Raw genomic sequence first — 15107 nt, 5'->3', positions numbered from 1 at the left:
TTTATTTTTTTTTTATTTTTTTATTTAAAATATGACTCTTGAACCTGAAAAATTCAAATTGATACCATCAAGTTACAAAGGCAACAATTTCGAAAAAATTCAATACGATGGCAAAGATCTTCTCCAAAAACTCAAGGGTGATTTTGTCATCACAAAATATGGTCAAAGGCTGCAACTTTGTCTGAAACCTGTCGATTACGAGATTTTTGATCGGATCCATCGTTTGGCTGGCAAAGAAAATGTTACTTGTTTTGGTGGCATCGGCATTTCGATGAACAAAAATACTCCATTTTTTGATGAGTTCAACAAAAGAATGGATCAAAGCAAATGTTTCAATGAAAACAGAGAAATCAAGATGCGTGGTTGTGTTCTGGCGTGTTTTTCATCATTTTCAAAGAACGGTGTGCTTCTCAACCTTTATGCAAAGCAAGTCAAAGTAAATGAATTTTTGATTAATGATTTTTTGAACGATGAAGAGATTGAGTCATTTTTTGATCTTGAAGATTAATTTCATTTGGTTTCCAAATGAAATCAGTTTTTTGGAAAAACTCAAATAAAAAACAATTTTTTTTCCAAAAATTCTTTTATCATTTCAATTCCATCCAAATAATGTTTTCCAATATAATCACCCAATGAATCTTTAATTATTTCAATTTCTTCAATTTCAATCAATTCTTTTGCTGCAATATTTTCGTTATACCCATCTGGAGGCGGGGAATCTTCATCAAAATCTTGATAATCATTATGAACTTCATCAAATTTCAAAATTCTTTCTTCAATTTTTTTTTCCTTCGATTTTTTTTCTTGAACTTTTTTTTGAATTGATTTTTCGTTTTCTATTATCCATTCAAGAATTTCAATTGACTCATTTAAAAATTCTCTGATTTCATCAGGATCTTGATAATTTTTTTCATAATTTGGTTCTAAAATTTCTTCAATTTCATAAAGCAAATCATTATATTGTCCATTTGTTGCTGAATTAATAAAACTATAATATTTTTCGGAAATTTCATAAGTGTTATCAAGGATTTTTTCAATTTCCAAACATAAATTTTCATAAACACTGAATTGATCGAAAATTTCTTGTTTTTTTGCATTTCTGATTTCCCAATGACACATGAGTTTTTTATGAAAAAAATTCTCGTTGAAATCATTTTTTGCAAGAACTCTGGCTGATAATGATTGAAGACTTTCCATTTTATTTAAAAATAAAAAAAAAATTTTTTTTTGATTTTTTTTTAAATTTTTTTCAAGTTATTTCTCAGGTTCTTATCAAGTTCTTCTTCAATTTCTTTCACAGGTTCTTTTCAAGTTCTTTTTCAATTTCTTCTTCAATTTCTTTCACAGGTTCTTTTCAAGTTCTTTTTCAAGTTCTTCTTCAATTTCTTTCACAGGTTCTTTTCAAGTTCTTTTTCAAGTTCTTCTTCAATTTCTTTCACAGGTTCTTTTCAAGTTCTTTTTCAAGTTCTTCTTCAATTTCTTTCACAGGTTCTTTCACAGGTTCTTCGCTTCTATTCGCTCCTTCGCTTCGCGCGCTCACTTTGTTCGCTTCTTCAAGTTTCAAACTGTTTGCTGCCAAAAGACTTGCACTCGCAGCAGCCATGTATTTTCCGTATTTCAAATAAAGACTTCCAGCAATCAAATTGAGTTCTCTGTTCACAATGAAATCATTTTTCAACCCACTCAAAAACTTTTCTTGGTCAAGAGGAAGAAAAAAACAAAGTGCTTTTGCACTGGCTTGCAAAAATGTTTCAACAATTGCACCACAAGTTTTCGAAGACAAAGAAGCTTCGTATCTTTTGAAATATTTTTCAACATCTTTCTTTGAAAGTCTTTTGATTTGATCTTGTGTGAGTTCAACTCCAATCATTTCCTTGCATTGACCACTTGCAGCCAAAATGGCAAGATTTTCTCTGTGATCTGTTTCAATTGGTTGGGGTTCAGTTTCAAGAAGCGCCATGACTTCATTAATTGATTCGTTCGCTTGGATTTCCATTTTAAATGAAGTGGAAATTTTTTTCAGTTCAAAGAAATTTCAAAAGGATGTCTGAGGGAGAAATCAAGATGAGAAAATTTGACTTCTTTCAACTCTTTCATATATTTTTCCTTTTCATCTTTTGTCAAATCTCCTGCGAATTCTTCGAAGACTGTTTTCATGTCTTTTGCTGATGGAGTGAAAAAAAGAATCAAAGAAGCAATGTTTTCTCTGAAAGGTTTTGCTATGCTTGACATTTGTTGAGTGAGAACCCAAACGCTGATTCCTGAATGTCTTGCAGAAAAAGCGAGTTTCACAAGTTCATTTGTCCTTTTTTTCACATCTTTTGATGAGGCGCAATCATCGAGAATGATCAATGTGTTTGTTCCTTCAAAGGCAAAAGAGATTATTTTTAGCCAGTCATTGATGTGATGGTGTTCTGGGATGATAATGAAAAAATCTTTGTCATTCTCAGCAAAATTATCCCAGGTTTTGTTGTTGACGAATGTTGGACAAAGGAGGAAAATGAAATCAAATTTTTGATTGAATTTTGTTTTGAGAAGATTCACAAGAAAAGTTGTTTTTCCTGAATTTGTTGGTCCAACAATTAAAGCATTGAATGGAATGTTTTCTGGATTCATTTTGTTATTTTATAATGTCCTTTTGCAAACGTGTGGATTCCATCTTCTCTTATGACTCTCTTGTCATCATTTGCAGAAAGAGCAATCTTGTTAACTGTTTCTGTGAAAATTTCGTGTTTGTATGATCTGATGATATTCATTGATCTCATTTGTTTTTTTCCTGAAATGAGACAATCTTTGTAATCTTGATGCGTGATTGTTTTTTTGATGACTGATTTTTTGATTCCTTTGCATTTTTTTTCTTCTTTTTTGTCTTCATACATTCTGACTGAATAAAGTTTTGACCTGAGTCCAACAAACTCTTCAATGATTTTTCCTCCAGCTTCATCTTTCATCATTCCAATGACTTTTTTGTTTATTCCAGTTGGAATGTTTGAAGGATGTATTTTTGGGAAATTTGATGTGTCAAACTTTTCTTTAACATCAGCAGAAATATCCTGAAAAAAGTCATCTGTTTCCATTTCATAACAAAGAGAATCAGTGTCTGTGAAAAGGAGTTTTGCTTTTTCTTGATATTTCGGTTTGATGTAATCATAATGAAAGTCAAAGATGAGAGTTTTTGAAATGTCAAGAATCGACATTCCACAATAAATTGGTTTGTCAAAAAGAAGTTTCACTCTTTTCATGTGAATTGCAATCAAATTTTCATCAAATATTGTGCAACTTTCAAAGTTTGGTTTTGCAGCGAATCGCAATGCTGAAAATCTGTTGTTAACCAATTTGATGTCCACCCTTTTCCTGATGTTTTCCATGGTTTTTCCGAAAACAGAATTGTTCATGAGTTTGAAAAAATCTTTTTCGAAATCATTCTTTCCGTTTGCTCTTAGTTTTGTGTTGAGTTCAATGTAAGGTTTCAACCAGGCTTCCTCTTTGAATTTGATGATTCTGTGAATCTTTTTCAGTTTGAGTCCCATTTGGAGATATTGCTTCAGATTTCTGTGATGAATCACATATTTTTCTTTTTTGTTGAGAGTTGGAATGAGTTTTTCAACATTGTTGACAATGATTCTTTCAGGAGCAAGTGGGAGATCATTGTGGAGATCGTGAAGTTCTTTTGGGTAATCAAGGTCAACTTCAAGAATGCAAGGAAAATTTCTCCAGTCATTGAATTCTTTTTCGTCAACCCATTCAAATCCACCTACAGGAAGAGGTTCACACATTGCCCAACCATAAAGATTGTTTGCATCAAGATAAGGGATAAATGTTGAAGGTTTTTCTGGGTTGAAATCTTTCATATACTTATTGTTGGCTTTTCCAAATCTGTTTGAAATCATTGAAACACCACCTCTGGTGCCTTTTTCAATCATTTGAAGCATGTCAATGTCTGTGAGGAGTTCAAGTTTCACTTCAGTTTTCTTCAAAGATGCATCCCATGCAAGTCCAGGAGAAGTGAAATACCATGCTGGATCGAGTTCATAGTTTTCAAGGCAAACGTTTCTGAATTCCTCAAAAACATCAGCAAGGAGAAGGACATCTGTTTTGAGATAAATATCGTGATAAACTCCCATGTTTTTGCATTTGAAAGTTTTCCAAACTTTTTGAGCATGCTCAAAGTCTTGTTGTGTGATGTGTTCATCGTTGAGTTTTGAATAAAATTTTTCTTTTGGGGGAAGATTTGTTTCTTGAAATTTGTTGATGTTGTCCATGAAGTCATAAGGATAAACTCCTTTTTTTGAAAGAAGATCAAGTTTTTCTCCCAGTTCTTTTTTTTCTTCTTCAGAAAGTTTTTCTTCTTCCAGGGTTTTTCCTCTTTCTTTCAATTTTTCTCTCAAAAGACTTTTTTTTGTTTCAATCTTTTTGTCTCTTTCCAGATTCTTGACCAATGCATCAAGAGAAGATGCCATGAATTTGAAAGAATCAATGAATCTGATGTCATGTCGGATCAAATGTTCTTTTCCTTCTTTGTCAATCCAGCTTCCCACAATAATTTTTTTTGTGAATGAAATGTATTTTTCCTCGTTGTTTGGAATACATCTGATGTCTCCTTCAGTTTTTCCGAGATTCTTGACGAAAAGATGAGCGTCATAATTTTGAAGATTGTGAAAAATCACTGGAGTAAACCATGGCTTTCTGTATTTTAGATTGCATGAGTTGTGAGCTGCTCCTCGGAATTTCCCAGTGAAGTGACAGTGATCTCTGACTTTTTTTTCGTCTTCTTCAAATTCTTCTTGGCAAATCCAACATTTTGTTGATTCGTTGAAATCTTTCCAGTCATTTTGTGTCATAATCAAGGGTTTTGGTGGAATATTTTGAATCCTTGTGATATCATCTTCAATCATTTCAACAAAGATTTGAGAAATGTCTGCGTTTTCACTTTTCATTCGATATGTCACAGTTTTTGAAAGATTTTCGTTAAAAGAGCATTTGATGTGATAACAAAACCCACAAGGTTTGTGTTTTTGAAACTGGTTGGTGAAACAATTTTTTGGATTTGGTTCACATCCGCTGATTGATTCAACAAGACTCTCGAAATCAGCATAAATGACAAATGGCATTTTTTGTTAGCGAATGTGATTTTCGAATTGGATAAAAGTTCCCTCTTCTGGCATTTCGATGAATTCATTGCTTTGACAAATCTCTTTGTGAATTTCAAGTTTTTCATTTGTTTGAAAAGCATTCAAGCATCTTAAACAAATATGAATTGATCCATTGTGTTTTGTGATTTGCCTTGACAACAGTTTGCTCATGTCTTTGATGAGACAATAATGCTTTTTTTCACAATCTGCAATCAAAAGAAGATTGATTTGGTGTTGCCTTTCTGGAGCTTTGAATATTTTAAGAGGATAAACAACTTCTTGAAATCCAAAAACATTGATTGAAATGTTTTGATTTGATTTTTCAAAATGTGTTATTTGTTTCACATCAATTGGAAATTTCAGTCCATTCCAATTGAGTCTTTTTGAATTTTCCCTGAGATTTTTGTCAATTCTTTCAGGATGTTTATCTGCAGGAAAAAGTGCTCTGGTGACACACCATTTGAAGCATTCATTATCATCATTTTTCATGTTGATAATTGCTTTTTTGTTTGCTAGAATTTTTGGCAGTGGGATGTATGATCTCCCTCTGAGTGGGATGTATTGTGTCATTTGAACGTCAAGTGACAGAACTCTTTCAAGAACCCAGTTTGATCCTCTGTTAGTGAAATTTTGAAATCTTTCTTTGATTGTTTCAATCATAGAGTCAATGATTTCTGATTCATTCGTCCCTTCATGATTTTCAATTGTTTGAGAATGAAAATATGGATAAGCAGTTATAATATTTCCGTTGGTCAAATCAGTTCTTGTCATATAGCAATTGAGAATGAGTCTAATTCTTGTTTGTCGATTTTCTCTCATCAATCGCAAAACATCTGGTTTGACAAATTGCATAAATTCACTTTCATCAAAATTTCCTTCTGATTCAATTCGAAATTGTCTTGCAAAACCACTCAATGCAGTTGCTGTTTCTGTGATTTTTGCTCTTATTCTATTGATTTCTTTCAATTTTGAGATTTTTTTGTCTTTCTCGATTTCTTCGGGTGTTGATATTTTGATTTTTGGAAGAGAAGGGCTTGTTGGTTTTCTCAAACCAAGCATTTCCTCAAGTTCTCTGATTTCTTGGCGATTTTTTTCTTCACTTTTTCTTCTTTGAATTTGATCTTGATTTTTTTTCACTGCCCTTGTTGGTTGGATAATTTGTGAATTTATTTCTGGAACTGGTTCATCAAAAATGGGTGAGAGGTTTCGAGCTCTTTCACGTTCTCGTTCAAGAGCTTGATTTATCGCATCAACGAGTTCTGCTTTTCTCAATCGACTGAATCTTCTCAGTCCAAGCCTTTTTGCTTCAGCTTTTAATTCTGGAACTTTCAATCTGTCCATTTTATATATTTTTTTTTTAAATTTTTTTTTTAAATTTTTTTTGAATTTTTTTTATTTTTTTAAATTTTTTTTTAAAAATATATAAAATGGAAAAAGAACAAATTGAATTAAAAATTTTAGTGAGTGGAAAAGATATTTTTGAAATTTTTTTCAATGGTTCATCATTGGATTATTTGAACCAAATTATTTCAAAAAGTGATGAAATCAAAGTTTATCCAACTCATGCAAGTCTTTTGAAAATGGCAAATAAAAAAAAAATTCAGAACAAAATGGCATACACAAACGATGAACTCAGAAAAGCTTTTGGTTTTCCTTCAAAACAAAAAAAATTGAGAAAATTTGTTTTTGAGTCACCAAATGAAAGACTTGAATTTGACACAAGAAAACAAGCATTGGAAAAACTTCAAATATCAGCAAACCGAATTGCTGATGCTGTGAAAAATGGAAAAATTGAGATTGGAAATGTTAAGTATGATTTCAAAAGAGAATAATTTCCAGAGAATTTCTGTGGAAATCAAAATTTCATTTAATTTTTTATCCCATAATTTTCCCGAGATTTTTTTCCCAATAATTTGTTGGTTCTCTTTGAATTTCTTTTTCAATTTGTTCAATCCATTTTTCCCAATATTGTTTGTCTTTTTCAGGATTGTTTTCTCTCCAGCTTTCTGCTAGTTCTTTCTCTTGTTGAATTTTTTCGTTTTCAATGTGCGCCATCCATTGAAGCCAATATTCTCTCGCTTTCTCAGGGTTGTTTTTTCTCCAACGACGTGAACATTCTCTTGCTTTTTCTCGTTGTTCTTCATTGTCTCGATAGTTATTAGTGTAATCTGTTGTTCTTTTTTTAGCTTCTGAGTGGATTATTTTTGAAGGATCTTGATCATTCTGTGAGAGAATTTCAATCTTCTCTTGTTTTCTCATCTTTGCTGCATATTTTATCTGTCGTTCTTTACAAATTTGTGTTAATTGTTTTGAGGAAAGTTGTGAGTAATCCATTTTATTTGAAAATTTTTTTGAATTTTTTTGGAATTTTTTTTGTTTTTTTGGTTTCACCATAATTTTTACGCAAATCAAGGGAGACTTGATTTGGGACACTTTTTTTTGAAAAAGTGGTCGGATTTTTGATTTTTTTCTGATTTTTATATACTACTTAATTGCTTTCTGGTGTTAATTTTGGCTGTTGCTTGATTTTTTTTGGTTTTTATGCTGAAAGGGGGGAGAATTGAGATTGGTTGAAAAATGTCCCAGGTCTCTCCTTTCTGGGCTACTAATGAAGAAGATGCGCCCGAGGCCGGTCACGTTTTGGCACCTCAAACAACTGAAATCGATGAGCCCGCGGCTGGTGTCTGTTTGGAAACAGTCAGTTCATTGACATTTTCACAATCCACGCAGTCTTCACAGTCCTCACAATCGGCGCACAGTTCTATTCCTGAAGAGGAAGTTAGCATTTGGATCGATGAGATAGAGGAGCAAAATCGAAAGAGGCAAAAGTTAAATGAAGCAGTCGATGATATCTCAGTTGGACGGTACAGCCCTGTCCGGTCAACACTGAATAATGATTGGAATGATATTTCTGACACTCAGCAGCGCTACTACGTACGCAAGGTTAAGGAGACCTTTACTGCCTCTCTCTCCGTTATAGCACCAGGGCAAGAGGAGCCTGTGTGGAAGGCATTACAGACGGAGCCACTATTGGAGAATACATCTAAGCGCAAGCGCTTTGATTCATCTACAGGGATCGTAGAAGTATTAATAAAGGCTTATAATCAAGCTGACTCATGGCAGACAAAGCGCCAGATTCTCTCACTCTTTGCGAATGACTTCACACGAAGCGAGCTGCAAGATATGGTTTGTCCAAATGGAGAATAGATCAAGCCCGTCAACACACAACAGTAGCCGGTAAAGGACAGCCACCTCTCGAGAGGCCCATTTACCGCACCAAAATTGACCCTGTCAAAGTCGACCACTTTATCAACTTCATTTCAAGGCCAGAGTATGTACAAGATGTGGCCTTCGGCACTAAAACCATGAAGCTCGATTCCGGCGAAAGAATAATTATCCCTGCAGTAATCAGAACACTTATTCCTTCTCGAATAATAAGCCAATACATGGAGTATTGCGGAGAGGAGGGCTTTCTTCCAGCAAGCGAGCGCTCCCTGTATAGGATGATAGAGGTATGTTCGGCGTCTATGCAAAAGTCTTTGCATGGACTTGACAACGTCACAGCAAAGGGAACGGAAGCTTTTGATAAAATATCAGCTATTGTCGAAAGTCTAGCGGAACATGGTATTAGTACGGCTTCCACTCAAATGTTACTTAAAGATGGCAAAAGATATTTGAAAACAGACTACAAGACGCACGTTGGCAAAGAGGAGCAATGCAGTGATCATTGTACTGTTCACGCTCTAAGTGACGAAGCCATTTCCGAGTTTAGTGCTGAATGCGATCACGAACATCAATACCAGTGTGAAAGATGTGAATCGCTTGAGAAAGTCTTAGGGGACGTTGGTAAAATGCTGGATGACGTGCAGGTACCGGAAGAACAGAAAACAAGATTACAATATGAGTTTGCAGAGAGTTTGGACGACATCAGGGCGTGGAAGGCTCATTTACTACGGTCTTGCAACCAAGAAGAAGCAAAACAAGATGTGCTCAATAAACTCGACAGTGAAGCTTGCCTAATAATAATGGATTGGGCTATGAAGTTTCTTCCGATGCAGTATCGCGAACAAATGAGTGACTTCTTTGGCAAACGAGGAAAAAGTTGGCACATCGGTGCAGTCATCACTACCCAGGGTAGGATAGGAACGGAGGGTAACAAGTTTGAAGTGGAATGCTTTGTTCACTTTTTCAATAGTTGCACACAGAACAGTTTCGCCGTTTTGTCCGTTATCGAGAACTTGCTACAAACTATCAAGGTTGAATATCCCAGTGTTAACAAAGCTTTTTTTCGTTCTGATAACGCTTGTTGTTACCATAATGGACCACCCCTTGTCAGCTTACCAGAACTAGGGGTGTTAACTGGCGTCCGACCAATTCGGTACGATTTTTCCGATCCGCAAGCTGGAAAGGACATATGCGATCAAAAAGCAGCACCTATGAAGGCCCATATCAGACGCTGGGTAAACGAGAAACATAATGTTACCACTGCTCAGGAAATGAAGGAGGCATTAGAGTCACATGGTGGACTAAAGGGATGTCGTGCAGCAGTGGTAGAAGTTGACACCTCAAAGGAAGCAAACAAGGAGAGCAAGATTCCGCGGATCAGTATTCTAAACAACTTCCATTTCGACGACACTGGCATGAGAGTATGGAAGGCCTACAATATTGGTCCAGGACGCTTAATATCCTACGCTGATCTTCAGACCAGTTCACAAGGGGACACTGGTTTAAAAAACATCCAACCTTTTGGCCCACCAATCAAGGAACGTGGCACACTGGTAGAAACTGTTAGAAATCAGGTTGACATTTTTCCATGAAGGGAGACTGGGTGCATTCTGACTTTTAGATCGCAGTCAGAGGTAGACAAGCACATGGACACAGGCAAACATAAACGAGAGCTAGAGTCAGAGTCAATGTTTGACAAGATACGTCAACAATGGGCAAGCCGAGTGACGGGAGTTACACTTGATCTCCAAGGCCCAAGCAGAAGTACTACATCTGAACTTGGCTTTGGAGAAAGTGGTAAAGTTAGACAACCGGGGTGGGCCATGAAAGTTGTTAAGAAACCCTCACGAATGACAGAGAAGTCAAAGGAATTTCTGCTGAGAAAGTTTTATGATGGAGCGAGAAGTGGATATAAAGCAGACCCTGTCCAGCTAGCAAAAGAAATGAAAGTTGTGAGAAACGAAGAAGGTTACCTTGTGTTCACGCCAGAGGAATGGAGGAGTTCACAACAGATCAGTAGTTTGTTTTCAAGACTGTTCAGCGCCAAAGGGGTATCAGAGAGGAGGATGTCACAGAAGAAGACGTTGTTGCAATCCAATCTGAAGTGGCTCATGAAACACTCAGAACCATTGTGATTAATGACATGGCAATGCCGACCCATCCGATTGTACTTGGTTCCAACAACATATGTGAGCTAGTAAGCTCTAACAAGCTTCACTCTCTGAAGTTAGTAGATCTTAGAGTGATTTGTGAAAACCTTGGATTAGAAGCGAATGGTTCTTTGTCCAGGAAGAATACCTACTGCGAGCCTATTGAAAAATATGTAAAATCGTACTCGTGTCTGAGTAAAAGATGATTTCAAGTATAGTACACCGAGTTATGCTTGAAATCATCTTTTACTTGGGAAAGGGAGAGGAAATGAAATACGGCGAACACAGCTATTACAAGCAATTCACGAGTTAAGAGTGATATTACACGGGACAATTCGCAAGGACAATTGTTCAGCGTAAGACAGCATCGATTTTTAATTTAATGTTACACGAACAATTTTAACGCAGTGTGCACGCAAATCCGTTACCAATAGACGTGCTTAAAGGAACGATTTTTAAATTTTAGTGCAACGAATCGCGTGCGAAAAATTAGACTAACGGCCAGGTCACAAGGTGTTATTTTGTGAAACAAAGAGGACTGGAGCCACCGAGTGGAGATAGCGTAGAGCGTCGTTCTAATGCTGTTTTTAGTAGAGAGCTTTGAAGGAGTAAATAAGAGGAGGAGAGTTGTTTGGGCAAGGAATTGGCTACGAAGACTAGAAGATAGAGGTGCATTCCACCAGCTTGTTCGTGAACTTGAGTGCAAGGATGACGTGGCGTTTGCGGAATATTTTCTTCTCCTTTGGAACGAATAGAGTTTTGGAAAGGCGTTGCACAGAAAATTGACGACATGTATGTTACACACGAAACAACTTGAGGAGAATTAGTGATTTGGCGTTGCAAGATTTGAAGCTGGTTCAAAAACTTGTAACGCAAAATCTTCACAGAAAATCGTCCACGCGTCTGTATCACATCTTCGTTGTGAAGTTGTACCGTGTAACATCACCTTATTCCGCCTTAGCTTTCAAAAACATGCGGACTCTGAAGTACAAAAAAATTAAAATAATACAAGCAATCATTATGCTTTTCACTTCCGTACATCTCCTCAGTGGGCCTATTAGAAAACAAAATCGTTTGGCTCAGCGGCGTAAAAAAATCATGTTCGTGCGCTGTCTTGGCGGCTTTCGATCCACTGTTGTCGGCGTAATTATGATTGACGGCAGTAAAACACACAAATCATTATTGAAAGGCGCAGCAACAACTGCGAGAGTCCAGTACAGTCCAGCGACTTGTGTTTTGTTTTCCAAGCTATTATTTAACAATTATTCGCCGAAGGCGAAGTAAATATTGGTGAATATTCCCCGAGACGAAGTCGAGGAGAATATTCACCAATATTTACTGAGCCTGAGGCGAATAATTGTTTTAGTATAATTACTCAGGTGATTATCAGAGAAAAACAAGTACCGTCCGAAAAATGTCGATTTTGTTTGTTTGTTTCAAATCGTCACGCGTCAATGAACAGAGACGCGCAGTCTGCCGATCACATGCTCAATCGAAATCACATGCGCAATCGATAAACTGCACACGGCCTCGAGCAGAATGTCAGTATTCTTTAACTGCCGCTTCATTGAGACGAAGCACTGACTTCTGTGAATGAATGTTGGGTTTCTCCGGCCCGGTTGCCAAAATAGATGGAGATGAACCAGGCTGTTTGCTGTAAAACTCGAGCCGGGATCACAAGTGTTAGCGATAGCATTTTATTGCACAATTTCTTGTTGACATGATGGCTTCGCCGGTTAACGGACGCTTATAAATTGCCCTCGGAGATAAGCTGCTTCAGGTAGGAATTAAGTCATTTGTTGGCTTCACTAAACAAGTACACGGTCGTCGCAGATGAAAATATTTTGTTGTGAGGCGGTGACTTTAGATGGTGGTCGAGAGCCACTCGAACCGACAACAAACTAGTTTTCAGATTATAAAAACTGTTTTCTTTTCTCGTCACTGAAACGTAAAACTTACGGAGACATTTATTCATCTTGTTTACTTCCATGCTTTCAAATTCTGTCTTAAACTCGTTTTGTTTGTGAAATCATTCTGTTAATAAAGAAAATCTTGCTCGAATTTAACTTAATTTGTTGTCTTCATTTTAAGTCATCCAGATCGACAACATGCAATTTACAAGGGTTTTTTATCACAATTGGCAAAATTTTCATCTCTTGCCTTCGAAAAGTATCACCTCGGACTTAGCTGCATCTTTAGTGCCTTTCGGAATTGCATTTTCTTTCATTCTATTTACTTCTTTTTCAGAAATGTCAACAAATAGCTAAGCGGCCATTTTGAAAGTTAGTGCTCCCGCTATAATCACCTCGCGCGAGGTGATTGTAGCAGGATATGACGCAATCCTCGACCAATCAGATCAACGGAATCTCTATAATCACCTGAGTAATTATACTAATTAGAAACTAGAAGTAAAAAGGTAAATCTTCGATTACAAGTTATTTAGATAATCATTTCGCGGTAAAAGTAACAAAACTTGATCAAACGTGTAATTTGATATTTCGCGATAAGATATTGCAGATGGTACCAGCTACTGAAATATCGCGTGAGAGAACTCAAATGTGACTTAATATCGTACAAAACACTTTAAGTCCTTCGCTTTAAACAGTACAGACACTTCAGACAAATAAAAAAAAGCCTATTTAAAGAATTTTATAACGCAACGAAAACTTAAATCGTGCCAGCCGAGTACAAAAAACGAGACCGAGAACAATAACTCATGACCCGAAGTCTTATCTCTCGGCCCATCGTGACCAAAAAAATAAAAAAGAATTTGATAATGCTACCGGAACCCTAAAGTGCCCCTAACCCTTTAATTTGTTTTCTTTTGGTAGATTTCCATAACTTTCAAGAACACATTTTCGAATAAAATTTTGAGAAATATTGAACCTTTTCCTTTTTTTTCGAGCGCTAGAAGTGAAGGCAGTCTTGTCGATATTTTCACCTATTGTTCGCATTAGTTCCCCACTCGGCCAAATCGTGCAAAAATATCCGAAGATTCGCGGTAATGCTTCAATTGTAAACAGAGAACATGGTTGAAAAATGTGTTGTTTTTGGATGCAGCAACTTTCGAAATGTAGAGAAAGGAATCAGCATGCATAAGATTTGGATTTGTGTCCTTTTCTTTCGTTCCTAATGAGCCCACGAGATCAAAGTTTGTCCAGCGGGGCTTAAAGCGCGCAAAAATTTAAAATTTCAGTAACTTTTAGCGCTCGTTAAAAAAAAGGTTTCAATATTTCTAAAAACTTTTTCCGAAAATGAGTTCTTCACAGATATGGTAATCTACCAAAAGAAAACAAATCAAAGAGTTGAGGGCACTTTAACTCGTGCCGCCTTACGGCCCGAGTAATAAGCTCGATCAAGAGGAGGGTACCAACAAAGAGGCGAATTCGACGAACTCGGCAAATTTGACAAAAATGACGAAGTTGACAATATTTCGCCAAAGACCAAATGCAAGCGAATGAGCTAAGACAAGGGTACCAACAAAGTGGCGAAGTCGACGAATACAGCGAATTTAGCAAATATGGCGGATTTGACGATATTTCGCCAAAGGCTAAAATTCAGGCGAATGAGCTCAAGACAAGGGTACCAACAAAGTGGCGAATTCGACAAATATGCCGAATTCGCCCCTTTGTTGGTACGCTTCTCCTGATCAAGCTTATTCACCTGAATTTTGAGTTGGCGAAATATCGTCAAATTAATCAAATTTGCTGTATTCGTCGAATTTGCCACTTTGTTGGTACCCTTGTCTTGAGTTCATTCGCCTGAATTTTGGTCTTTGGCGAAATTATATCGTCAAATTCACCATGGCTGGCCTCCATGTGTTTAGCTTATTTGCATGCATTTGGCACTTTGACAATTTTTTGCTCAATTTGTCACATTCGCCAAAATTGTCAAAATATCCGCCAACATGGCAGGTTTCCATGAGTTTAGCTTATTTGCATTTATTTGGGAATTTGACGAAATCTTGCCAAATCCATCACCGTAATGACTGTGGCAAGATTTCGTCAAAATTGCCAAATACGCCATTGCCTGCATTTCTGGACATGAGTGTAAATCCCCGGGCTTGCTACTGAGCTTTCTGAAGGAAATTTGGTTTCCCAGGTTAAAAACAAATCTTTAACCTCAGCGGGATTTAAGCTCACGGTCTTGGGATTACATCACCAGGGCCCAGTTGCTCGAAGCATGGTTAGCGCTAACCCGGGTTAAATACCATGACAACCTATAGGTTTTAATAGCTCTTAACCAATGGTTAGCGCTAACCATACTTCGAGCAACTCAGCCCAGCCTGCCAGCGCTCAACCAACTGAGGAGGCCAGTTGGGAGCAAGCTGGTCGTGGAAATTAGTTTTTTTTTTTTCATTCGCAGCAATGGGGATATTCAAGTCCTGTAAACTGTGAACCGCGTAGCACCCATTAAGTGCGATTGAAATTGAATGAAATTATTATTCGGAGTGCTCAGTAAGAGGACTGTTGTCCTTATAGTTCCCCAGGCTTGCTGCTCTGTGAAGAAAATTTTGTTTGCCGCGGTCAAAGAAAATTCTTTGGCCTCGGCAATTTTCCGTAGAAGAAACAGACGCAAGATAATATTGTGTCCTCATGAT

At 36.7% G+C, this 15107-nt stretch overlaps 2 protein-coding genes across 3 annotated transcripts in view; one reads left to right on the top strand and one right to left on the bottom strand.

Annotated features, from left to right (window-relative positions):
* The window catches only part of LOC146453521 (glycine amidinotransferase, mitochondrial-like), a 39845-nt gene that overhangs the window by 17022 nt on the left and 7716 nt on the right, over nt 1-15107 (bottom strand). The gene's annotated exons all lie outside the window — the stretch shown is intronic.
* On the top strand, nt 7773-13715 carry LOC146453522 (uncharacterized). The gene has a single exon (XM_085096576.1). The coding sequence runs from the start codon at nt 8498-8500 to the stop codon at nt 9947-9949; it is 1452 nt and encodes a 483-aa protein (XP_084952702.1). The 5' UTR covers nt 7773-8497; the 3' UTR covers nt 9950-13715.

Source organism: Pavona decussata, unplaced genomic scaffold (genome assembly GCF_977016875.1).
Source record: "Pavona decussata unplaced genomic scaffold, jaPavDecu1.1 SCAFFOLD_330, whole genome shotgun sequence".
NCBI classification, from domain to species: domain Eukaryota; kingdom Metazoa; phylum Cnidaria; class Anthozoa; order Scleractinia; family Agariciidae; genus Pavona; species Pavona decussata.
The sequence above is the reverse complement of the archived record's forward strand: the minus strand, read 5'-3'. Positions and strand labels throughout refer to the sequence as shown.

What these genes read in the sequence shown, in the direction of transcription:
- LOC146453522 (XM_085096576.1), top strand. Translation starts at nt 8,498, where the DNA reads ATGAAGCTCGATTCCGGCGAAAGAATAATTATCCCTGCAGTAATCAGA.